Below are 23862 nucleotides of genomic sequence, written 5' to 3' on the forward strand. Positions count from 1 at the left end.
GCTTCCTCAAACATTCAGTCTACCTTCATGCAAGAAGAAGAACATGTAAAATAATTCCAATCCTTCACTTCACTCCGCACTAGACTAGACTAGCGTTACTGGCATGGATCGAAGCTCCTCACATGTGAAAGGCGGTGGCGTTCAGTGGATCAGAACATGAATTGCAGCACCTTGGCACAAACATCACTTTCTTCGTATGTGTATGTGTGTGTGGTATATTTCATCCTTCAAAATGTACAATCATCATCAAACATTTTCATCTCCCCTTGCCGACGAGAATGCCTCCCATCAAATTCCGAGGCCAGAAGAAGACAGTGCCTTCACTGCCATCATTCGTTGCATGCTCGCAAGCCGGCCTTTCCTACCAGGTTCGCCGTTTCAACAGATCCCACCCGTATCGTCGCCTTTCCCTCTCGCCTTGACCCCGATGAATCAATTGCTTTTGATCCCATAAATCAGAATCGTGCCCCCTCGCCTCGCCTCGCCTCATATCACAAAGCCCTGACCGCAAAGGTCAGGAAACGAGCAAAATTAAAACACAGAATTTGTTTCTGCGAGAGAGAACGCCGTGCTGTTGCAACCGTCGTGCTCGTTCAAAGGTACTGAAAGAGGGACTCGAAGGTAAAATAGGTTCATCGCATTGCATTACTGCTGTTCAAGGATCCACACACTCAAGCAGCAGCGCAGACGACAGAAGACGCGCCAGGCAAATTTGCAATGGCCATACTGCCAGACATATCCGTGATAGATGGCCTGATGTGAGGCAAAATGGCATGAATCATGATACTCGTTGTCGTGAGAGCATAACCCGGTACCTGGAAGAGAGAAAGAAGGTTAGCAAGGATGTCACTTGTATCATTCGGGCCGGAAGGCGGGACGAATGAACGACTTACCCAAGTTCCGGTCGTGACAAGCCATCGAAGCGTTTCGGCGGACATGTTCGGTGAGGGGTCCTCGGAAGAACCTGAACAACGGGAAACGTGATCCGTTGCACTCGGGGTCTCAAACATGGTCGCGCACTTCTGCCCTGCAACAGTATCCAGATTGCTGGGTGCGATTGTCCTTGGTAGCTCAGCTGGCGTTTGCTCTGACAGCATGCTGTGATAGGCCGGGGCTGCGCAAGCCGGATCCGACGCCGTGAGGAGGTCGGTGAGCGTGGCGGGCGTGGCCGTCCTCGACAATCGTCTGCCCTTGGGAGACGCAGCGGCGTTGGCAAAGGAGGTGCAGCAGTGGTGACTTGAGCTTTCGGGCACGTTCGGTGGTGCTTGGGACTGGGAATCCGCGTTGGCCGCCGTCTCCTGTGCCTGCGCCGGGCTGTTGTCACGGCAGAGCGCACGATCTGTCGCTGACGGGACACTTTGTACGTGTGCGATTGGCACGGGAACAATCCCCATTTGTCGAGATCTTGAAGACGACAATGCGATATGCTGTCCTGCCTTGTCCTGCATTTCAGCAACATGCGTGTTACTGCCATCGGTCTTTGACGCTCTCGATAGAGGCTTCCCCTCATCGTCGATGGATGATCGTGAAGAGCCTGAATAGCGTCTGACGCCGCGCAGATGTTCGGTATAGCGTAGGAGCCGTGTGCGTGTGGTTGCTTGCATGTCGGATCCGTGTGGCCCGCGCAGGTATGGAAGCCCGTTGGGTGCCGCAAGGCGTTCGAAGATCTCGCGATGTCCCTGCAGGGCTGCGTGCAGCGAAGGCGCGTAGCCGTTGTTGTCGCTACAGGTCAAGCTTGCACCTCGGCCCACCAATCGTTCTGCTTCATGGTGGATGCCGAGCGAGGAGGCATCATCGCTTGCGCTTGCATGAGAGGAAGCAAGTGTGGAAGCAGGCCGGTGTTGATCAAGAGCACCTGAGATCTGCATTATCGCTCCTTCGACATCTCCATACTCTGCAGCCATGCGATACGTTCCTTGCTGTCCCAGTCCGCCACGCACGACATTCGATTGCACGTATTGAGTCGCGCTCTGCTGCGCCAGCGCTTGCCAATTGTCCGTCTGTCCATATTGCTGCTCACTGAGATACTTGAGCGCCATGACCATCATTTGTTCGTTGTACTGGGTGTATCTGAAGATGGGACGGTTCGCGAGTTGAGGGTATGGCGCTGCGCCTGGAGGTGCCAGGAGGTTAAGATGGACGGAGCCTACCCTGCCAGGCGGAGAAATTGTAATCATGGAGTTCGGAGACAGGACCTGCGAAGAAACCACCTGGTCGCCGAACTGGACTTGGACGCCGTTGACAAAGTTGTGTCCAAAGATAGCGACCTCTGTACCCCCACTCATCGGCCCTTCGTTGGGCGTGATGCGATCAATCGTAGGATAAGACGACATTGTACCATCGTGCCCAGCAGATCCAGGAGGTACTTGAACTGCAAATTGCTGCTGCTGTTGGGCCCGATTGCCCATGGTGTTGGTGGACGTCTGGATTGGATGTTGTCTGGCATATGCGGCCATATTGGCGCGGGTCTGCTGTAATACGGGGGACGATGCACGGCTGGGCACGGCCGATGATGGATGAGAGAAATAGGCCTGGTTGTTCAGATTCTGCTGGATGCGCGACATATCTACCTGTGGCTGGCTGAAGTTGAAAGGGGCGTTCTCGTTTGGAGTCGGCGGGCCACTGTTGTAATATTGTGCTGGACCGTTATTGTTCGGGATGGTCATGTACGACTGGTTCACTGGGAACTGCCCTGTTGGCGAGAACGGTGTGTTCATGGAAACTGCAGATGGCATGTTGGAAGATGGTGGTTGACTGGTATCCACTCGAGGAGTCATCGTCAAGCCGCTCGGGACCTTCCTGTGGAACGATGAAGACTTGCGCTTCTTGTTGGGACCTGCTTGTCCTGCATTAGTTGGCGATCCCGGCCTCGAAAGACTGGTCGGCGTCATGGTGGCAGATGTCGTTCCTGATGCGTATCCCGACCCGGGGAGTTGGTGCACATGGCTGTGTGGGTTGTACTGCGCGTTGTATGCAAGCGCGGGTAGATTGCCTGCCGAGCGCGAGGATGTAAATGGTTGGACGTGAGCAGACATGTCCACCATCGAATGCGACATCGGTAATCCATTGGGCAGGAAAGCCGCGTTCTGATAGAAACCCTCATTGCCGACTGTGGCCGAGAAACTCTGCGGATGTGTTTTGTGATCGTCCGTGATGAGGATCGAGTCGGATAACTGTTGAGCGACAACGTTGCCTTGGTGGTCCTTGAGCGTGAAGATGACTTGAAAGCCCTCCTTCTCGCTCTGGTGCCTACAGTAACATGCGATCCGCATGGCAGCGGTGACGTGCAGGGCCCCATCGGGAGGCATGTATTGCTCACCATCAGCGTTAGTATCTCGCTGCGGGTATTGTGACGGATCGCACGGCTTAAATGGCAGGTATTCGTTTGAGTTGAACACCACCACTCGTTCCGTTTCGAAACGCTCCCAGTGCTGCTGCTCCTCTTCGCGCTTTGTCTTCTTGCGACCTGCACGCTTCCGTTCCCGCTGTATGCAGTTGTTGCAGATCTTGACCTCGCCCCCATTGACGACCCTTTCGTCCTCGGGCAAGTTCTTTTGATCATTCCTATCCTCGTCGTGCGGCACATCGCGGGCAAGCTCCGCTCGCCTTTGAATCTCTGCATTATTCTGGGCGGCGGCGCGCTTCAGCGCCTTTTCCTTGGTCTGTGGGTTGTGCATTGCACTAGTGCACACGAGCATGGTGTGGAGCTCGAGTACTTTTGTGGGGTCAAATTCCTCCTTTGCTAATAGTTTTGACTTGGCAATGGTGTGAAGCGGGAGGTGGAGATGTTCAATGCCAGGCGGCGGCTTCTCCAAAGTCATCACCACGTTGATCTGCGTCTCCACACGCGACTTGGTCGAGATGGGGGCAATGTGCAGTGGTGACCTGCCCAGCAGAGCGCGGGAAGCGGCACCCCGCGTCGTGCTCGCCGGCGTTGCCCCATTCGCGCCAGGTGATGGGGTGAAGGCAATGCCACCTGGTGATGTTAGCTGACCTGCAAAGTCGCCGGGCCATTGTGGGTTCTGTGCGAGTGATGCCGGCCAATTCTGGGTGTTTGCAAAGGCCTCAGGGCTGTCCGACGAGGGCGTGGAGAACATGGCAGTGGGCGAGGCTTGATTGAACATGAGATTCGTGGCAGGAGATTGATCTCGCGAGCCGCCGATGGAGAACATACCAGGGTTGATGGTCTGCACGGGCGAATCCTGCTGGTACTGGACAGCCATGTTGCCGGCAACCTGTGCATCGAGCGACATGGCCGAGTTGAAGTCGCTCGCGTGCACCGGGCTCGATGCGGCACTATTGAAGTACTGCTGACCCATGTTGTTCTGGCTCTGCTGCTGCTCCAGGGACAGATTGTGCATGGGCTGGGAGAAGTGATCGTAGCTCCGCACCTGCTGCATGTCCATCTTGCTGTCCTCCTGCTTAATGTGATGGTGCATCGAGTCGTCCATGGACACGGGCGACTCTGACTGCCCCGTCTTCCTCTTGCGCCCGCTCGACGTGTCGGAGGAGGAGTCCTGGCTCGAGGTCTCCGCAGAGGTCATGGCGAGCGCCGCCCCGCCATTGGCATGCTGCGCGGCGGCGGAGGTGGAGGCATCGGGGCCCGACTTGGACGGGGTGCGTAGGGCGAGGCCGATAGGCGACTCGGCATACTGCGCGTCGAGGTTGGTGAAGTCGTTGAAGGCATCGAAGCCAGAGGGAGTGTCGAAGCCGGTGGGCGCGGTGGTGCCGAACATGTCCATGTCCTCCCACTCGTTCCCCGTTTTCCGCGAGTCCATGGTGGTGCCGACTCGCGCTACGACTCACCGCGCTGGCGTGGACGACGTGGGAGCAGGCAAGCCAGCAAGCAACAAGCAAGCACGCGGCAGCAGAGCAGACAGAGCGCTCACTCACACCAGCGGGCGCCGAAGAAGACTCCGCACTGGCAAGCCACCGCACGGCGCCTCGAGAGTTGGCCTTGCGTGTGTCTAGGATGCCGCCAACGGCTGCATACCGTTTCCCGCAACGTGCGCCCACCACCGCCGTCTCTTGGCCGCGACTGTCTCGCCGCGAACGTGGGTGCGGAGGAGGAGGAAATTGACAAGAGCTGGTGCACGACGCGTCTGTCGCCGTCGTCGCAGAGCCGGTAGTCCCAAGAAGGAAGCACGCAATTAGCAGACGAGCGCGGTGGCTGAAGGCAAAGCTAGCCCGCTAAGTTCAAACCTTGTCGTCAGTAAGCTGTAGTGATAGGTACCATGTACTGCATGTGCGGTGGTAGCAATAATGGATGCGCTCCGGTAATAGCAGCGAGCGCAGAAAAGAGCAGCCGACGTCGTCTACTCCAGCGCCCCTCGCTCCGCCTGCACATCCCACCGCGAGTCCGACGTGGACGAGGCAGGGCAGGGCAGGGCAAGACGGGCGCCGCAGAGGGCTTCCAGACGTGTGCAGCTTGCTTTCCCCACCGTCGACCGACCGACATCCCTGCAGCGCTCCAGCGTGCGACGCCTCGACCCTGTGGTACTGCTTATATCGACAGACACGCCCTCCCGCCGGCTGCCGTTGACCTGCTCTGCCGGACACGCTTATCTCGAACTGCCTATATGGACGATGGCCTCCTGCCTATCCTCTCCTATCGCACCTCCACCTCCCCAGCTCCCCGAGCAGCGGCCACTGCCAGATCTTGGTTGTCGCGTCCGCGGAGAACGCCGACCATTTCACCACCGCAGGAACGGGGAAGAAACTCGAGCGCGTGCACCCTGGCCGCCCAAGCATTCATCATCACGCAGCAGTGCAGCTTCCCGTTCGCCTGTCGGATCCCGCAATCGACATTACCTCCTCAAACGACACCATGACCGTCCTCGCTCCTGCTCTGCATGCAATCAGTACCTTCCTCTCTGACAGGCCAAGTCACGCCTGCCTGGGCCACATCGTTTTCCGCATTGCGACTTACTCTTCTCATTAGGCGAGAGTGGAGTCGGCCCGGCTATGCCGATTGCCTGACAGGCCTTGGCGGACGCTGGCCGCTGCGAGCAACATAGCGAACGAGCGGGCAATCCGGGCACAAGGTTCGCTTCGTGCACAAGTTAGGCCCCGAATGATGCTCTCTGTGCAACCTGCAGACGTAGCTATCCCTATGCAAAACCCCATCTAATAGCAGCAGACCGGCACTCCTCGAGAGGATATACGAGAAGGATCAAGCATGACCTATGCAGTGGATCTCCCGTTGCCTGCCTGTTGCCTCTACTAGGCAAGCTCCATGGCATCAACCCGCTGTGACGAGCAGTCGGTATTGCGATATTGCAGCAGCAATCAATCAATATACAGATACAAACTACACCGAGCAGGCACCGACAACGTCTTCGACGCCTCGACGTCGTTCTTCATTGGCGATATGTCGGCAGAAGGCTCCATCTCCGCCGAAGCCAAAAGGATCTTCTGCTATGACTAGACTATGCTGTGCCGCATGCAGCAAATCTCCAATAGTTCTCCTTGCCGACACCACTGGAGCGGACCACCCTAGCACAGTTTACGTGCGACGATCGTGGCATTGGCCTATGACTGAACTGGGACCCAGTTTACACGAGCCACAGTCCTTCTCCACAGATGTGCACTGCACCATCGCTGCTGCAGCCCTGGGCGAGAATGATGTGGATCTCCTTGTCTAGAAGTGCCCAGATCTTCACTTCCAAGCCTTGACCTATTTCGCGGCAAGCTCCAAATTCTTCGGACCCTGCTTCGGACTCACTTTCAAATACTATTCCTGACACACTGATATCATAGCGACTCGGGACCGATGCTTCGCTTTGCTGCGTATAGCTGACCATTCCAACGTTGAAGCGAGCAGTGCGAGTGCTGCATGATGAACACAGATTTCAGGCGTATACGTCACGGAACAGTATGCAAGGTAAGGGAAAGAAAATATCTTGCAAACAGAAGCTTTTTCTTCAAGAGGATGCAGTGCACTACACTAGGTCACAGATCTGAGACAAGCGAAGACTGTACGGCCGTAGACTGGACTAGCTAAATCGTGGTGTGATCGACTTTATCGTGTGACTAACGTGAACTCATGGCTTCTGCGCTCATCTAGCCTGCCGGTTGTGCGTGTGCCGTGCATGGAGCAGCGTCGCAGACAGGTGACACAGAGACAAGAAATAACGACTTCAATACATTAGACAACGCATTGGAACATATCGCATACCGAGCTTTCTCTTTCTGCCAGAGAGTGACGGGATAAACCGCACTGCCTACACGACTCAACTTGAACGAATGAGCGCGATGCGTCCGCCGGCCTGCCAGAGTGTCAGCAAAATGCTCCGAAGACGAAGAACTCCTCATAGAAGAAATATGGGTTACGCATACCTTGATCGTCTCTCCCTATATCAAGTCGATAATGTCAGCAAACACGGCCTCGTCTAGCTTCGATACATCTACCCAACTTACCGGCTCAACAAGCAGCTTCTCCACAACAGCCTTCTTCCCACCACTCGCAAACCCCTCCGGCACATACACATTGATCTCAAGTTTCATCGCTATCACGCCCAAATCGTCAGCACAAGAGGACAAGAAAAAAGCATGAAAGCAACAGATCCAGATACGCACCTTCCAAAATCACCACAACCTGATTCCCCTCCACCTCATCCCCCTCCTTAACCTCCACCTTCCAAACATTCGCATCAACCGGCGCCTCCACAACCCCAACCCCTTCCTGACCCAACAAACTCTCAATCGTACTCAAATCCGGCTTTCTCTTCTCCTTCTCCTCTCTCCACCTCTTCAAACTCTCATTTTCCGCTCTAATCATTTCCTCTTGAACTTTTCTCTGCTTCGCACGGATCTCCTCGACTTCGGATTTCGTCGCTTCGAGAAGTTTATTATGTTCTGCCATATCGAATTCGGAGTCTTCGTACGTGAATTCATATTGTCCAGAGCGGAAAAGTTCGAGTTGAGCGTTGAGTTCGGATTCGGAGACGCGGTGGAAGGTTAGGATGTCGAAGTCTTGGAAGAGCCAGGGGCGGGTCGGGGTGAAGCCGGATTTGAAGCCGTAGTAGTCGAAGCCTGTTGGGAGGAGGGAGGAGAGAGGTTAGTGATTGTTCAATGGGTGTGAGGGAGAAGAAGGGGAGAAGGGAAAGCTTACAAGGAATTGTGCGTCCTAACATCTGATATCCTCCTGGAGAATCCACGGGATAGATCGATGCGCAACTTCCACCCCATCCGAATGTCCCTTCAGGAGTGAAGACTCTTGAGGGATTCGCTTTGGGAGCACTCATTCGCATTCGCGGGTCAACGGGCAACGATACGGTATTGCCGCAGTAGAACCCCACCACGACGGCCATGAGCTCGCCAGTCAACATGTTATGCTTCAATTGATCGGCCGTGAAAGCATTGTTCTTCGCAACGAAGTCAAGATTGTCTGGCAGGTACGGAGCATGAGGCCTCTGATTCGACATGTACCGCTCTGTGGCTTCAGTTTGTTCTTTGCTTTCGAAGGATAGCGGGAGTTTGAAGCGGCGATTGGGAACTTTGGTCTTGCTGAGGTCACCGATTTGGTCTTCGAGAGTCTGGAGATGAGCGATGAGTTGGGCGCGGTCCATCTGGGAGCCATCGTAGTGGATGTTGAGGGATGTGCAGCACCCGACTGTGGTGATGAGATCTTTTTTGAGCCAGGTTGGAGCGGTAGAGTCGTTGATGGCTTTTTCGAGGGCTGTGACGCGGCAGCGATAGTTGAGGTCAAACTGTTCATTGCCGTATTCGACGAGGAGGTAGGCGTCTCCTGCTTGGCGATAACGGACTTGAGGTTGAGCTCCTGAGGCTGGACGTTCCCATAGCACAGCTTTACTGTAGTTCCCGCTGGCTTTGAAGTCGGAAGCGAGTGGCTTGACATTGTTGAAATCGTTTGTCTGTACAGCCTTGCTGATGCCTTCGATGTAGTCTTCGACATTCCTTCGCAGCGAAAGAGCTTCTTCTAGAGATACACGTTGGTACTTCAGAGAATCTCCCGCTTTGAGCTGTCCTAGTTTCCAGTAGTCTGCACGAATGGCTGTCGCGGAACTTGCGAAGCCACCAAAATTGGGGCAATCTAAGGCAAAAATACAGCCTTCGTCGCCAGTCCAATTGAGTGATCCGCATGAATATCCATATTCGACTAGGTTGGAAGGGTGTGAGCCACCTTCTCCGCCATCTGCTCGTGCCCATTTCGGTACGGGACCAATCAGCCGAATTGCACTCCTGCTAGCGTTATGAGAGACCTTCCATTCAGTGCTGTAGAGCATTTCGATGTCTTGTTCGGTCAGATAGCCTTCTTCGTGTGGTCCAGGAAGAGCATTGATCGTCCACGGTGAGCTGTAGTCAGGTCGTAGTGACTCTGGAACACTAGGATGAGAGTGTAGGTTCGATGGAATCTCCTTGACAAGGCTGAGCTGATCTCCAGGTGCAAGCTGTCGTCCTTGATATCCACCGATAGCAACTATAGGTGAAGTCGATTTACTGCCAAAGTAGTCCGCCACGGAAGTGAAGCCGCCGTATACAGCGAGATAGCTGCGACATCCTCCTGCAGTTGTCTTGCCAATCTTCAGAATCTGGCCAGGTTTGATGTGCTTGCGGGTCCACATCGGAATGGAATCGCCATCCAGCGCAACCTCGATGGGAGCTCCTGTCACCGCAATAACTGCCGGCCCATGGAACTTCAGCTCGGGACCAGAGAGTGTGATCTCAAGACCTTCCTGGCCACGTTCGTTGCCAACAAGAGCATTAGCCACAGCAAGAGCGATTGGATCCATGGCTCCACTTCGAGGAATGCCTTTGCCCACGCTTGGCCTGCCTTCCAGATCCTGTACCAGAGTGTAAGCGCCTGCGGTCGCTACATCTATCACATTCGGCTTGTATTCAAAGCTCTGCAGGAACGAGGTGATCGTTCGACCGGACTGAAAAGTCTCATCTTTGATGATAGCGCCCAGGAAATCCAGGTTGTTTGGTGGGCCAGAAACCACTGATTGCTCTAACAGCATTCCCATGCCTTTCAGTGCAGCATCGCGTGTCTTCGCATGATTGATGACTGTAAAAAGATCATTAGAGTGCGTGAATGGAAGGACCAGTGTCACACCTACCTTTGGCGATCAACGGATCATAATTTGGTGAGATCCGCAGGCCAGTCCTCACCCAAGTATCGATGCGAGCGTTCTGACGCTCTGCCCAGTACACCTCTGTCAACAGACCTGGCGAAGGTGCATAGTCTCTGAGCACATTCTCTGCGTACAGGCGGGCTTCGATAGCAGCTCCGAAAGGACCGGGCTTTTGTAGTGAATCCAAATACTCAGCAGATAGGCCACCTTGACCAGTAAGTTGCGCATCCGCTTGCTTCAACATGAGCTCGACAAGATCAACATCATAGCAAGCTTCTGTAATTGGATGTTCGACTTGTAGACGGGTATTCATCTCCAGGAAGAAGAAATCGGCCGTCTTGTCATCGACCAGAAACTCCACAGTCCCTGCTGAACCATATTTGACCGACTGAGCGAGGCTCACTGCAGCGCTGCAGATCTTCTCCCTCAAGCCAGAATGGTTCTGCACAAATGGGCTGGGGCATTCTTCGATGACTTTTTGATGTCTGCGTTGAATTGAACATTCTCGCTCTCCAAAGTGGATGGCGTGGCCGAGCCCGTTGCCAAAGACCTGTACTTCGATATGGTGTGCTTCGGGGTAGTAGCGTTCAATGAAGACCCCGGAGTCCTTGAAAAGAGCTTGACCACGAGATTGGGCTTTCTTGAATCCATCCTTGACTTGTTCTGCGTTCTGACATGTTATCAAGCCGGAGCCTGCTTTCAGTCAATATCACACAACGACAGGGTTCGTCTCAATTGACTGACCTCCTCCTCCTGCTGTGATCTTAAGCATTACAGGATAGCCAAGCGAATCGCTCTGCTTGACAGCATCTTCTTCGCTCTCGACGAGACCTTCTGTACCGGGGACTATGGGAACGCCAGACTGCTTCGCCAGATCACGAGCGGTATGCTTGATTCCGAAAGCCTTGATCGCATCTTCGCGTGGTCTGCACCCACGTGGTCATGATCAGCATTTCCTGTACGTTCCAAAAGTCAAGTCTAGGTGAGTGCAGAATCATACCCAACCCAAGCTAGGCCTGCATCGCTCACGGCCTTTGCAAATGCTGCATTTTCAGAGAGGAAGCCATATCCAGGAATTATGGCATCGACTCCTTTCTCCTTTGCGATTCGAAGAAGCTCATCGCCATCGGTATAGCTTTGGAGGGTCGGCAGGAGGACAGCTTCATCGGCATCTGAGACATGCAACGATGCAGCATCTGCCGATGTGTAAACAGAAACTGTCTTGATGCCGAGTTGTTTGGCAGTTCTGATGATACGGACAGCCTGGCGAGATTGAAGGAAGTTGCATCAGCATGCCAAGACTCGACTTCTTCATGATCGCGGGGCACTCACGATCTCTCCTCTGTTCGCAATCAGCAACGTCTTCAATTTCTCCATTCTGTCAATGGTGCGAAGCTTTCGCCAAAAGACAGAAGGCCGTGTAACAACAGATCTTCTTATGCTTCCTGATGCCCAGGATGGCAGCTGCACACTGCCACTTCTCCGCACGCATCCAGGTTTCCAACCAACACGAGCGAGGTCCCAGAGCTATCTCACTGATAAGCATCATAACCTCCTCACCTGGCATCGAGGGGTATCCATAATATCGTCACGCGAGTCTAGCACTAGAAAGGTAGCTGTACGCTGTACCTGGAGACCTCACCTCCTCTTCTTGCTTCACGGGAATAATTCTGCAACCCTTTCCTTTTCTGCACTCACACCCCATTGTGTCCATATTCCAAGAGAGCTTCGCAGACTTTAGTGATCGCACGATGCCGCCCATCTCAAAGAAAGTCCACATCAACGTCGATCTAGGCGAAGGCTACGGAAATTTCAAAGCAGGTCCTGATGATGAACTCATCCCACTCATCGATCATGCCAATGTCGCTTGTGGCGTAAGCACATCTCTGAAGCAGCCCTGCGTTGTGTCAATCGTTCTAATAGGCACGACAGTTCCACGCCGGCGACCCGCTGATTATGTCCGAAACGGTAGCAAAATGCAAAGAACACAACATCCTCGTCGGCGCTCATCCCGGCCTTCCAGATATGTAAGTATACCACACTAACTTCCAACCCCTCTCCAATCTCTCATTAACTAGATCTTCTCCACAGTCAAGGCTTCGGCCGCCGCGAAATCAAAATGTCCCCCGAAGAACTAACAGCCATGACCCGCTATCAAGTCGGCGCTCTCCAAGCCTTCCTCACTGCCGCAGACGTTCCGCTCAACCACGTCAAACCCCACGGCGTCTTATACGGCATGATGTACCGCGACAAAGAAATCTGTCGTGCAGTATATGCTGGCGTACCACCCGGAACCCGCGTCTTCGGACTCGCAGGAACTTTCCATGAAGAAGTTGCGAAAGAAATGGGATTGCCGTTTACAGCGGAGTTGTACGTTCTCTGTCTCCCCATCCTGCCACAAATTCGTCGCATTGCTGACAGCTTCCTGTGATTAAATCAGATACGGCGATGTGAAATACTCTTCAGATGGAAAACTCGTCATCGATCGCAAGAAAAAACCTTGGACATCTGAAGATGTGCACAAACATGTCTCGAGCCAAGTTGAAAATAGTTCCGTGACAGCAGTCACAGGTGAAGAAGTCCAATTACCAGTCGGAGACCACGATGTCTCGTTATGCTGTCACAGTGACAGTCCTGGAGCATTAGAGATCGTCAAAGCCGCAAGAAAGATTGTGGATGACTTCAACAAGAGGATGAAGTATACGTAGCGAAGTATCGAAAGAAAAGGAAAGCTTTTGGAGTACTGTTGATCGAATGTTCATTATTAGTGACAATTTGTTCCTTTCGTGTGATACATTGAATGTGCTAGCTCCATTGCCTTGGAGCCAGACTGTACAAAGCATGTCCAATTTTTACACCGCTCGCTACGCCGAATGCTGCTACAGTAGAATACACTGAATCGTGTTGCACGTAAGCGTCAGGAACGTGAGTGCATGGTTCTCCGGGTAATGAACGCCATGCCATAAACAGTCGCAATAATGGTGACGCCTCGAGAGCGCCGTTAGAAGCTGCTTGTTGCTTGGTCGCTCAAATCAGCATGCTCAGACCCTTCCGCGAAGCCGCGTCGAGTCACTGAGCAACACGTCGGATCTCGTGAACCTGGCGGCTGAGGTTGCTGATGGTTCTCAAAGCAGGGTCCGATGGTCTAGCCTCTGAAATGGCCATGTAAGCGCCCTGCAGACGCTGCGTGAGCACATCCATAATCTTTGGTGCAACGTCCATGATATCCTCGTTGCGAACGTCGATTTGTTGCAGGACTCGGGTGAGCCAGTCGAGACGCTCAGAAACGAAGGAGTCAAAGCTTGAAGTGATGGCTGCCGAGACGGTGAGAGCGACCAGTGGGGATAATTGGGAGAGGTATGTTGGGTTCACGCGAACGAACAACTTGTCGAAAATGTCCGCTTGGCGGTCCGATGAGATCCACTGCGATAGATTAGTAAAAATCAGAGTGACGGGAAGATGGTGACATACCTGAATAGTTGCATCCTCGTACTTGCCATCCATCAACAGCTGAGTCATGTTGAGGATATCAGCATCCTCTGGCTCAGCAGGAGTTTGCTGGTTGGCTGTGGGAGAAGTAGAGGTGGATCTCGCTGCCGCCGCTTGACCGGAACCTGTCTCACGCTGAAGCTTGAGAATCTGCTCCTGGAAGGAAGCCTGACTGGCAGCCATGCCTTGCAGCGTAGTCGACAAGCTGCGAACGATGCCAGACAGTTCTTCGATCTTCGCGTTGTCTTGCTGGCGTTGAGCCTCGAAGGAGCGCTGATGTTGAGTGAACTTGCTCTCGAGATCGCCGACCATTTTCTGCGCAGCCTTCGTAGTCATCTCTGGCAGCTGCTGCTGAAGCATAGCTGACACTTGCTGCTGCACGCGCTGAGCGACCTGGTTGGCAGTCAAATCCGAGATAGCCTTGTGCACTTCCTTGTCCTGAAGGGCTTGCTGAAGTGTGTTGGAAAGGTTGGCCTTCATCGCTGCGGACACGCTGGCATTGAGTTGCGGTGGAAGCGATTCTGCGATTTTGCGATCCACAACCTTGCTGGTCACTTCAGTCAGCGTAGGAATCACATCCTTTTCGATGCGGGTGGCAATGATGCTGCTAAGGCTACGGTCCACATTCTCAGTGAGCGTAGACGATACCAGGCGGAGTAGAGCGTCTTGCTTCGCACCGGCAGCCGCATCCTGTACGCGCTTGTCGGACTCAATGCGCTGGTACAAAGAATCGAATTGGAGCGTCAGCAGACTCTGGTAGTCTCCCGCGCCTGCAATCGGGGCACTTGCTTGAGTGGAAGCGTTAGACGCGGTAGCGAGAACAGCTCCCTTTGCTTTTGGCGAGATGATCACGTTGCGCTGAACCTCGTCACTCGACTTGCTACCAGTTGGAGACTTGGTGCGCAAAGCGGCATGACTGTAAGAATCGGCAGTGATGAAGGGCGGGTTGCCAGCAGGAATCTGCGGCAATGGCTTGGTAGGCGGTTCCGGCGAGAGCAGACGAGGTTGCTGTCCGTTGGAGAGGGGTGTTGGCGAACGGGCAGTCTCTTGCTTCACGGCATTTAGCGGCGATGGAGTCTTGGTTGGTTCTGGCTTCGCGAGAATGGTCGACTTCGGCAACTGCCTCGAAGTGGTGTCCGCCTCAGTGCGCTCTCCCGATGAGGACGACTGTTTTGGTATTGAGAGCTCGCGCACTTCGATGACACCCTCCTTCAGGGCTTCCTTAGGGTTCATCATCTTGCTCTGCTTATCCCAGCCCAGGTCTTCGCGCTTGATGCTGATGCCGACAGAGCCCTTCGAGTGCATGATGTACAGCTCAAAGAGGGTCTCCTCCTCCGTCCCGTTCTCGCTAGCATTTTCGACCGGCGTTCTCAGCATGTCCACGCTTCTGAGCTGGCCCACCTTGGCAAAAGAGAACTCCCTAAGTCCACTCATGATAGCAGTGCTCTCAGGCTTTGGTAGAGCTTGGTCGTTCGTCGACAGCATTCTCATGAATCTGGCCTGCTCCATGGTCGGAAGGTTGTACTTTGGTGCACTAAGGTGTAGGAAGTAGATGCTGTTGCGAGTTGGGTGTCCAACAGTCACTATACCAGTCTTGGGATGATAGGTGACGCTGCAAATACCATCGCTGTCCTTCTCATGGGGCAGACGAATCTCTTGCACCGCCTTGCCAAGACCAAGATCCCAGAGCTGCAGGATATGGTTTTGCTTGAAGCCGACAAGCATGTAACGAAGTGCAGAGCCTTTGTTAAATGGCTTCTCCTTATCAAGAAACATGATCGAAGACACTGAGGGCTTCTCGTCGGGCTTGCTCCCCGATGTGACTGCAGTGTGCTGAATGATTGGTTCGCGCAGCTCGACAGGCTCGTGCTTGCGAGGCTCGAAGCTGCGCACACTTGCTTGTGCTGTGAGATCACGAATGTCCCAAAACTTGAACCGCCCGTTCTTATCAAGGCTGACAATGACTGTGTCATCTTCGGAGAAGCAAAAGTCCTTGCCCGCTTTGCCAGTGTTGATTTTGAGGGTCTGCTCAGCAAAGTACTTTTCACTGTTGACACGGCGCGTGTTCTGGTCAGTGTATGCGCTGTTCCTGGCCGTGTCTGGTGCAATGATGTAGATGTGTTTGCCGCGTGCGATGGCAAAGTAGTCGGGATGACGGGCGCTCATTTTGGCACGAGTCTTCACCGGAGAGCCGCTCGTGTTCTCCTCCACAGTAGCTACTGGAGGCAAAATGAAACCATGAGCTTCTACATCGTCATCCTGGAACGAATCTCCTCTGGACTTAACGAGGGATGTCCAGAAGACGGAACCATGCACTCCAGTGCCAAGCACAGTCTCGACATCGTTGTCTTTTGTAGCAACGTTGCTGCAGAGCTGGACGCTGAAGAGGCGCTCGCCGCTCGACCTGAAAACTTGCTTGTGGTCGCCAGAGTCCTGTCGAATGATTCGGAACCCTCCGTTGTCCTTCTTCGTGGCGACTTGCGCGTAGACAATGTGTGTCTGGCTAGCAGTGACGAGCGAGCGGTCGATTTGATCGAACTCCTTCTTAAGCTGCGCAATGACCATGAAGTGATCTTGCCGAATTGAGCGAGCCTGTTTTAATGGGCGCACTTGGATCGAGACAAATGGCTTCATTGGGAAGTTGTACACTTCCACCTTGTAATCCGCCTTACCATCATCCTCGGCACTCTCCCAATTTGACTCAACGTCTTCGTTGTTTGCAGTCTCTTTCTTGATGCGCTCATCATCCGTGGTGGCCCTGCTATTGAGTGGCTCACGGCTGTCAGCAGCCTTGAGAGCATGTGCGACCTGTTTCTCCACGTTCTCCTTTGAAATGCTCTTAGTCGATGCCGAGGAAGCATCATCGTCGATCTTCCTACTCTTCGACTTCGGCTGCGATTGCTCAACATTCTGCGCGGAGGCGCTGCGATCATGTTTCAGGATTTCGATCTTCTTGGGCACGTTCGCCTGCTCGGCGGGCTGCGGTGTGCGGTTTCTGTTCAGAGGCGACGATGTGTGCAGTTGGTCGAATGGGTTTACGTAGTTGAACATCGATGCCTTGTTGGCAGCTGGACCCTCAAACGGGGTTTTGCCAGCAGCGGGACTGCCAAACTGACGAGCGGTCGATTCGCGTGTCGCCTGTGAGCCTGTCGAGCCAACTGAAGCTTGTCCAAATTGCTTGCTCAAGTCATCGATATCGGGTTGCTGTTTGAGCGTCCTGCTGTTCTGCGACTCAGATCTCGCCACTGGTGCAGGCGTTGGAGCCTTCGGGCCCTTGAGCAAATTCAGCAGCAAGTCCTGAGGGTTGCCACTTGACTTAGACCTCAACTCGTCGTCTAGCCCACTCAGGTTGCGCTGAGGTACGGCAGAACTAGAGGAGGAGCGTTGGAGGTTAGCCACGACGTCCGCTGCCGACAATGGCCGTGCATTGCGCGAGGATGCGCCTTCGCGAGGCTGCGTCGCGGGGATTTGTATCGAGGTGTGGCGATTCGACTGCACATTGGTGAGGCCCGCCATTGCGCCTGATTGTGGCTGTGGCTGCTGTTGTTGCCCCGACTGCCCTTGGAACTTGAGAAGGTTTAGCAAGTTGTTGGTGCGATTGGGATCTTGATTCGGGGTGCCGGCGTTCGATGACGGGTTGATGGGACTGATGATATTCGATGCGTGATGTGGATTCGGCGTGTGGGTAGGTGGTGAGACCAACGGCGATGACACTGACGGCGGCTCGTACGCTGGTTGTGCCCACAATGCCGCCGGCGGTGGTTGCGAAGAAGTTGGTGCGTCGGAGCTCTGTTGCTGTTTGAGGCGCGAGAACAGCTCGCTGAGGTCGGCCATGGTCCGGCGAAGTTGCGCGTGTGCGCGCCGCTGACTATATTGCAACAATCAGGATCGACAAATGAATGATCCGCAGAAGCAATTGCGTAGAGGAGTGGCTGGTCGTTTGCCCGGCTGTGTGGGTGTCAGTGTCGCGAGTAATTGCCAGAAGCTAGACAGCTTTATGCGTCGTCGGAAGCACCCGTCGGCGTCATCGGTGTGCTTCTATTCGACCGTGACATTCAAGTTCGGAGGAGCATTGGGTGCATTGATGCCCAGCATGTCAACCACACGAGTCGGTTTCCTTCACTTGCATCGGCACACTTGGATCGCGAATCTGGACTACGTGGATCTCGGCTCAGTTCGCAACGACGATGCCGTGGCCGAGAATTCAAGTACAGCAGGCGCAATCATCACGTTTTGTGGAAGTACTACGCGAGGACCCGACTCTTAAATCGAAGTTCATTATGCCATCGCTGGCTATTTTCATCAACTTACAATGCGAGCGTCTGCATATGCAATGATGGTCAAAAACCTTCTCACTCATCACAACCGACCTCGTATCTTTACACATACAGCTATGCCGCCTCATCATGCCTGTTCCAACGATCGAACATCGCATTGCCATTCGCCGCAGTCGAGCTACGATTTCTTCTGCCAACGCGAGTATATTGCCTTGCTCATCTCAATTCGTCCTTCCTGATTTCAATTAATTGAGCACGGACAATCTGCGCGCGAATCGTGAGGTATACTAGTGTGTGCAGACATAGCAGCATGCACATCATTGGGCGCGTTGTTCGGCTACGGCGCGTTGGGGACACCGGAGAGATGTTCCGGTTTCGCGTATTCTAGACTGGGAGGTTGAACTTCTTGCCTTGCAGTACCCTGTGAAGTGCGTCAGCCTTGTTACCCATGCGGCATATCCCACGTGTTCCTGCAAGACGTACTTGGTGTAGTAGATCCAGAAGAAGTCCGAGTAGAGCACAGTCTGAATGATACCCGCAATCACCGGAATGGGGTCCCAGTAATGGTTCTCCGTGAAGAATCGCCATATCCAGTTGGGAATGTAAAGCGCTCTGTAGGCACCGAGAGCGAACAGATAGTGCGTTGTGATGGTTTCAGCCTCCCCTGTCCTTTGCAACATGAAGAGTTGGGGCAGAATGGCAACGGACTCCAGCCAGATCGAAAATGCCCAGAGCATCTGCCGCCTTCCTGTCAGCTATGCGTTCCATCCGCAGGCCAAGTTCATGCTCTTTCTCCTTACCTCTGTCAAGCTGTATCGGTAAGGGAACAAAAGCCCCATGACGGCCGCTCCTCCAATCAGATATTCCACCTTGAAGGTATCCTGATTCGGGTCGTGCGTCGGTTTGTAGTCGTTGAGCATGAGGTATATCGTGTAGGCCTGCGCGCCAATGAAGATGATTTTGAAGGTAGTGTTCCAAAGGCTGTTTGTTGGGTTCGTCCATAGCAGATCTGCCACCTTCCGTCAGCCAGCCCTCTCACATACCCTGATGCTCTTTCCAACTGACCAAGATATCTCGTAACGTAGACCACGAGGTAGAGAAATTGTGATTTGAAGGAAATACCCGATGCGCTCTGCAGGCAGCCATTAGCTCGAAGAACCCAATGCGTGGATGCCGCCGCGGGGATCGCATACACTTGACGACTTCATCTTAGCAAGCAGTATGAAGATGGATGCCAAATGCGACAAGTCGCCTGTCTCAATTAGTTGCTGTCCGCGACTTCCATAACATGCTTTCTCGCATCCATACCCAAGATCCGGAAGAGATTCATGGTGGCTGCTTATCCGTGCCGCAGCAGATGTCGTTTCGTGGAGCGTCAGGTCGCAAAATGGTAATGGGCAAGACCGTGTGTTCCAATGTGAAGTCAATGCAAAGCGGGCCCCTTGCGGCGCATGTGTGTGTTGTGTTGTTGACGACAGCTTTCAGAAAAGTGAAAGCCACAACTTCCCAACGACGAGGACCCTCGAAACAAGTGGTTCAGCTCCACACAGCAGCAGCTGTGAATCGCCGACCCCTGCAGCGCCCATTCCCGCCTTCCCGCACCCACTGCCATTCCCTGCTTCCCACTTTCCTACACCTCACACTCCACCACTCAAATGGATCAACCTTCCTCCCAAAAGTCTTGTGTTGATGCTGAGTGGGCAGAGCAGAGGACTCGAGATGCCTTGAAAGGCTTCACATACTTCGGGACGTTCGACGAACTACTGGCTTGGACACCAGACGACGCCGACGCCCTGCAGAAGTCCAACACTCCGCTCCTCCAGCGAGCAGAATCGGACAGCGATCATGGCGCCAAAGTGATGCTCATACATGACTACCAAGGCGGATACAACGACTATGAATCCTGTCAGGGCCAGGTTGTGCCCAAGGAACAATACTCTTGCAATCACCTCCAATTCGTGGAGACGTTCGTGTATTTCTCTCATCGTCTTGTGTCTGTCCCGCCTCCTACTTGGACGAATACGTGCCATCGCAATGGTGTCATTGTACTCGGGACTTTCATCGTCGAGCCTGGATCTAATGATGTTGAATACATATTGCAGCAGGACGAGTCCGGCTCGTTTTGGGTCGCTCGGAAGCTCGCCAATATGGCCAAATGTTATGGCTTCGATGGCTGGCTGATTAACATTGAAACTCCCTTCCCGCTGCTATCCTGGAGTGCGGCAAAGCTGGAAGGCTTCCTGCGGCAGTTGAGAGATGAGCTCGGCGTGAACAGCAAGGTAGTGTGGTAGGTCTGCTTGTTCCATTAGCTTATTTCCCGAGAATGCGCTCTCGCTACAGACTCATCACTTTACAGGTACGATGCACTCACGACGCTCAACTTCATCTGGTATCAGAACACATTGAACTACATGAATCTACAGTTCGCCATCGCGGCAGGCTCTATGCTTACTAACTACAAATGGGATCCAGAGCTGGCTCAGAGCGGCAAAGCTCGTGCCTTGGAAAGCGATTTGGGTCTTGATAACTTGTACTTTGGCATCGATGTCTGGGCACAGAATTATCAGCAAGACAGGAAGCACAGGCGCGTTACGTGGCCTAGGCTCTTCGGTGGTGGCACAGGCACTGGCCTCGGCGTGCAGGTCCTCCAGGAGCTGGGTCTGAACGCTGGCCTCTTCGCGCCGGGTTGGTCGTATGAGCATTTCAGCGACCACAACTCTGCGGTGGAAGGAGCAATATGGAAGGGCACTCCGCTGCCGGAGGACCTGGCCTGCGACTGCGACCCGCAAAGACCACACGATACGGCGCCATATCAGCAACATGGAGTAGTTGAGTATGCGAAAGCTTTCCCAGCTGGATCTTCCACTTTCTTCCACACCAACTTCGAGCGCGCTTTTTCGCGAAACGATGACGGAGTCGTAAATGCCTTTCTAGGCTTTCAAAATATTCAGCCATTCGAGACCGAATCTCGTCCTCATGCTGCGCAACTTCAAGCAAAAGTCCATGACTCTCCCTCGAGATGCGTTCTGTCCATTGCGCCTCTCAGCCAAGGCGCCATGTCACGCTCGCGAATTCAGCTTGCGAAAATGGCAGTGGCTGCTCTCGAGCCACTGAAGCTTACGATGAGATACCGTATCTTGCATTACGCTCACCGCGATCTCTGGCTCCAGGCCGACTTCCAAGATAGCTATGGCCAACGACAGTCGAGGCGTGAAGCACTTGTCGTGACCGACAAACAGCTCGCGAGGCTAGAGTGGACACTCGACATCAACGCTTCCGAAATGGGGCCCATCGCACAGACAGAGCAACCAATTTTCCTCGAAAGCCTGTTCATCTGCTTTGAGTTCGACCAGAACTCTTCGTCACTTGAGGCGGCAAAGTCTGATATTCTTGAGATATATTCCATCACAGTTCTAACAAAGTCCGCCAAGAGGCCTCGTTGTGACATTTCCGATCTCGGTCTGGAGAAGCGAGGGACTGGCATGAATCGTCACTCGAGGCTACATTGGAAGATCAGTTCAGACCCTGGACAGAGTCACGATGACACCGCTATGCCATATAGTCCTATCACAGGACCTTGCGCCCATTTCAGAATTTCTGCTGATGGAAAGGAGTTGGGAAGGGCTTATGCGTTGGAATTCGTTCTTCCACCAAGCACTGAGAGAAACGGGGCGGATATGGTGCGAGAGATCAAGATCGCCGGCATAGGCTTTGATAGGCAGGTCCTGTGTGAGGCGACGATCATTCTTGCTGAGCCTGACGATGGCATTCAGGAGGAGGCAGCCGGATGGGTCTTGGTTGAACAGGCTTTTCTCGGGAAGAGCAGCGACAGACTCTCGTGCGTCGAGAAAGAGTAGGACATATATGGTTGTCTCCGGCGCTTTACTCACCCGTGAATTGATTTCAGCCTCTCTCACCACGTTCGTATCTTCATAAATCCTCCTTCTGTTCTTTCGACGACCTCACCAAATGAAACTTCTCCTGCCTCCCCCAAACCCACTCCCCGCTCTTTTTCTCCGAATCCCAATACACATCCTCCTCCAATGGGAACACAATCGTCTCATTTCGCTCCTCAACCCAATGCTCCACATACAACTCCACGCTATAATACATATCCTTCAACAATGGCAAATCACCCAAAACAGGAACGCCATCTTGCAAATTCGTCATGCCGATCAGTGTTCCAGCACTATGGCCCCAGTCGCCGATGGGGTGCGAATAGATCTTTCCGGAAATGTTGGCCTCGCGCATGGACTCGAGAGCGTTGAGGAGGATTTCGTTTCCTGAAAGGCCGGGGACCATGTGTGAGCGAACGATGTCTTGAAGTTTATTGCCTTTCTTCAGACCCGCGAGGAGAGAGGCGGGAATGTCCGATTCTGAAGCGCCAGGGTGAAGTACATAAGCGAGATGTTGTGTGTCTGTATTGAGACCTAGGGCTGTGAGGCCGAAGTCGACGTGCAGAAGGTCGCCGTGTTTGATCGTGTTTTGCTTTTCCGCATTAGAGCGTTGTGATTTGTCTTCTGCTGTTAACCAGCCTGGGAGGATTGTCACATCGGGGTGGAACCAAGTCGTGTAATTCAGTGATTGCAATCTCTCTCGAAACCACCATTCGACATCTTCGGTCGTTGTCTTGCCGGGGGTGATGACTCGCTCACTGAAGCCTTCATCTATGACTGCCCATGCTGTCTCCATGAGCTTACGATACCAGTGCAGGCGCGATTTAGGCATTGTCGCAATATACTCCACTGCCACCAATGGCTTCGATACGAAACGCTCGTTCCATGGTGCGGGAACTTCTTCAAGTAGCTTCCTGTATTCTCCCGCATGTAAGCCTCCAGCAAATGCGATCTCTGAATCGATGTTCAGTGCAATACTGTGTGGATCGCAAAATCGAAGTACATTGTGGAGGTCTTGCCAGAGCTTTGGAGTGTTATCGATCCACGTGTGAGATTCGCAGCCTTCAAAGCCGTCATCTGCGAAGAATATGGAAAGCGTTCTACGTCGTGCTGAGAATTGCTCTGCTTGCTTCATGGACCAGAAGACGGTTTCTTCGCCATATTCGCGTTGGCTGACCTGGAAAAGAAAGTCAGTCTGAAGACTTCGCGTGAGTCTAATTGAATGCGCAATGTACAATCCAAGCATCGACACCGTGTTTACGCAGAATGGCAGGTATCGTGGCTAATCTCTCTTCACGCCAGCCATCTTGGATTTTTGCTTGCTCACGTAAACTGGGCAGGTGGTGAACGTGTGGACTAGAAGCGGAGATGCCCAGAGCAAGACACAGTACCACAGAAGCCTGCTTCAACATGTTGCAAATGATGACTTGGCAATGGAAAGCGTCGTCTCAGCAGACATGCAGATGAAGTCGAAGTGGCATGCCTCAGGAACGAGAAGTCTCCACAGAACCTTCCCTTGTTCGGGTTAGCGGGAACAAGTGCTCAGATGTTCGTCCTGGGAGAACATATCCTACCGCACTCCAACGGTTCTTCTTGTCCCATTGAACTTGAGTCTCTCGTGTAGCGCTCGCCAACAACTACTACAGTACGAGCCCTCACAAACTCCTCCTCGTCCGCACGTGTCTCACCCACGATAAGAACCACGCCGCCAAGCCCTGCGCCAAGTCGCCCCTTCCCCATTCGAGCTCAACCTCCAGGATCCCGGAAGCACCACAGTCTGGGCATTTCAGATCCAACGACATCATTCCCCAGCCCCAATTTGTTTCTTTCACACCAGATGCCGCCGCTACGCGCTGCTACGCGAGTCCACACGCTGCAAGCTATGCTTCCACGTGCTAGCTTACTAGCTTCCATGCTGTCTCAGGAACGGGTAAAGGCCCTAAGCGGAGCTCACATGCATGAAGCGTGTGAAGCTATCCGCTGCTATCGGCGAAGCTAGTTCCTCCCATTGACGTTGATGTGCACGCATTGGGAATGGGTGAGCCGGTTCGGAGAAAAGAAGAAAGTGGTGCTTTTGCTGCAGGCTTACTTATTTATTTGGGA

The 23862-nt window shown here is 53.5% G+C and overlaps 7 protein-coding genes across 7 annotated transcripts; 2 read left to right on the forward strand and 5 right to left on the reverse strand.

Annotated features, from left to right (window-relative positions):
* Window positions 1-671: 671 nt before the first annotated feature.
* RHO25_004198 (uncharacterized protein) lies at window positions 672-4778 on the reverse strand (the record flags this gene model as incomplete). Its single annotated transcript, XM_023595123.2, has 2 exons — window positions 672-815; window positions 894-4778. The coding sequence occupies 2 exons, from the start codon at window positions 4776-4778 to the stop codon at window positions 672-674; spliced, it is 4029 nt and encodes a 1342-aa protein (XP_023456714.1).
* Window positions 4779-7232: 2454 nt separating this feature from the next.
* On the reverse strand, window positions 7233-11474 carry RHO25_004199 (uncharacterized protein; the record flags this gene model as incomplete). The annotated part of the gene is made up of 9 exons (XM_023595124.2): window positions 7233-7268; window positions 7339-7353; window positions 7420-7508; window positions 7579-8034; window positions 8114-10030; window positions 10083-10790; window positions 10842-11023; window positions 11098-11360; window positions 11430-11474. The coding sequence occupies 9 exons, from the start codon at window positions 11472-11474 to the stop codon at window positions 7233-7235; spliced, it is 3711 nt and encodes a 1236-aa protein (XP_023456713.1).
* A 374-nt stretch (window positions 11475-11848) lies between these two features.
* RHO25_004200 (uncharacterized protein) lies at window positions 11849-12805 on the forward strand (the record flags this gene model as incomplete). Its single annotated transcript, XM_023595125.2, has 4 exons — window positions 11849-11971; window positions 12030-12124; window positions 12189-12467; window positions 12538-12805. 4 exons carry the CDS (start codon window positions 11849-11851, stop codon window positions 12803-12805), a joined length of 765 nt encoding a protein of 254 aa, XP_023456723.1.
* A 361-nt stretch (window positions 12806-13166) lies between these two features.
* RHO25_004201 (uncharacterized protein) lies at window positions 13167-17420 on the reverse strand (the record flags this gene model as incomplete). The annotated part of the gene is made up of 2 exons (XM_023595126.2): window positions 13167-13520; window positions 13569-17420. The coding sequence occupies 2 exons, from the start codon at window positions 17418-17420 to the stop codon at window positions 13167-13169; spliced, it is 4206 nt and encodes a 1401-aa protein (XP_023456722.1).
* Window positions 17421-18247: 827 nt separating this feature from the next.
* On the reverse strand, window positions 18248-19193 carry RHO25_004202 (uncharacterized protein; the record flags this gene model as incomplete). Its single annotated transcript, XM_023595127.2, has 6 exons — window positions 18248-18284; window positions 18347-18600; window positions 18664-18872; window positions 18929-18995; window positions 19057-19115; window positions 19172-19193. The coding sequence occupies 6 exons, from the start codon at window positions 19191-19193 to the stop codon at window positions 18248-18250; spliced, it is 648 nt and encodes a 215-aa protein (XP_023457545.1).
* A 325-nt stretch (window positions 19194-19518) lies between these two features.
* On the forward strand, window positions 19519-21720 carry RHO25_004203 (uncharacterized protein; the record flags this gene model as incomplete). The annotated part of the gene is made up of 2 exons (XM_023595128.1): window positions 19519-20150; window positions 20220-21720. The coding sequence occupies 2 exons, from the start codon at window positions 19519-19521 to the stop codon at window positions 21718-21720; spliced, it is 2133 nt and encodes a 710-aa protein (XP_023457546.1).
* A 73-nt stretch (window positions 21721-21793) lies between these two features.
* On the reverse strand, window positions 21794-23171 carry RHO25_004204 (uncharacterized protein; the record flags this gene model as incomplete). The annotated part of the gene is made up of 2 exons (XM_023595129.2): window positions 21794-22936; window positions 22995-23171. 2 exons carry the CDS (start codon window positions 23169-23171, stop codon window positions 21794-21796), a joined length of 1320 nt encoding a protein of 439 aa, XP_023457547.1.
* Window positions 23172-23862: the final 691 nt, after the last annotated feature.

This window comes from Cercospora beticola, chromosome 3 (assembly GCF_033473495.1).
Source record: "Cercospora beticola chromosome 3, complete sequence".
In the NCBI taxonomy this organism is placed as follows: domain Eukaryota; kingdom Fungi; phylum Ascomycota; class Dothideomycetes; order Mycosphaerellales; family Mycosphaerellaceae; genus Cercospora; species Cercospora beticola.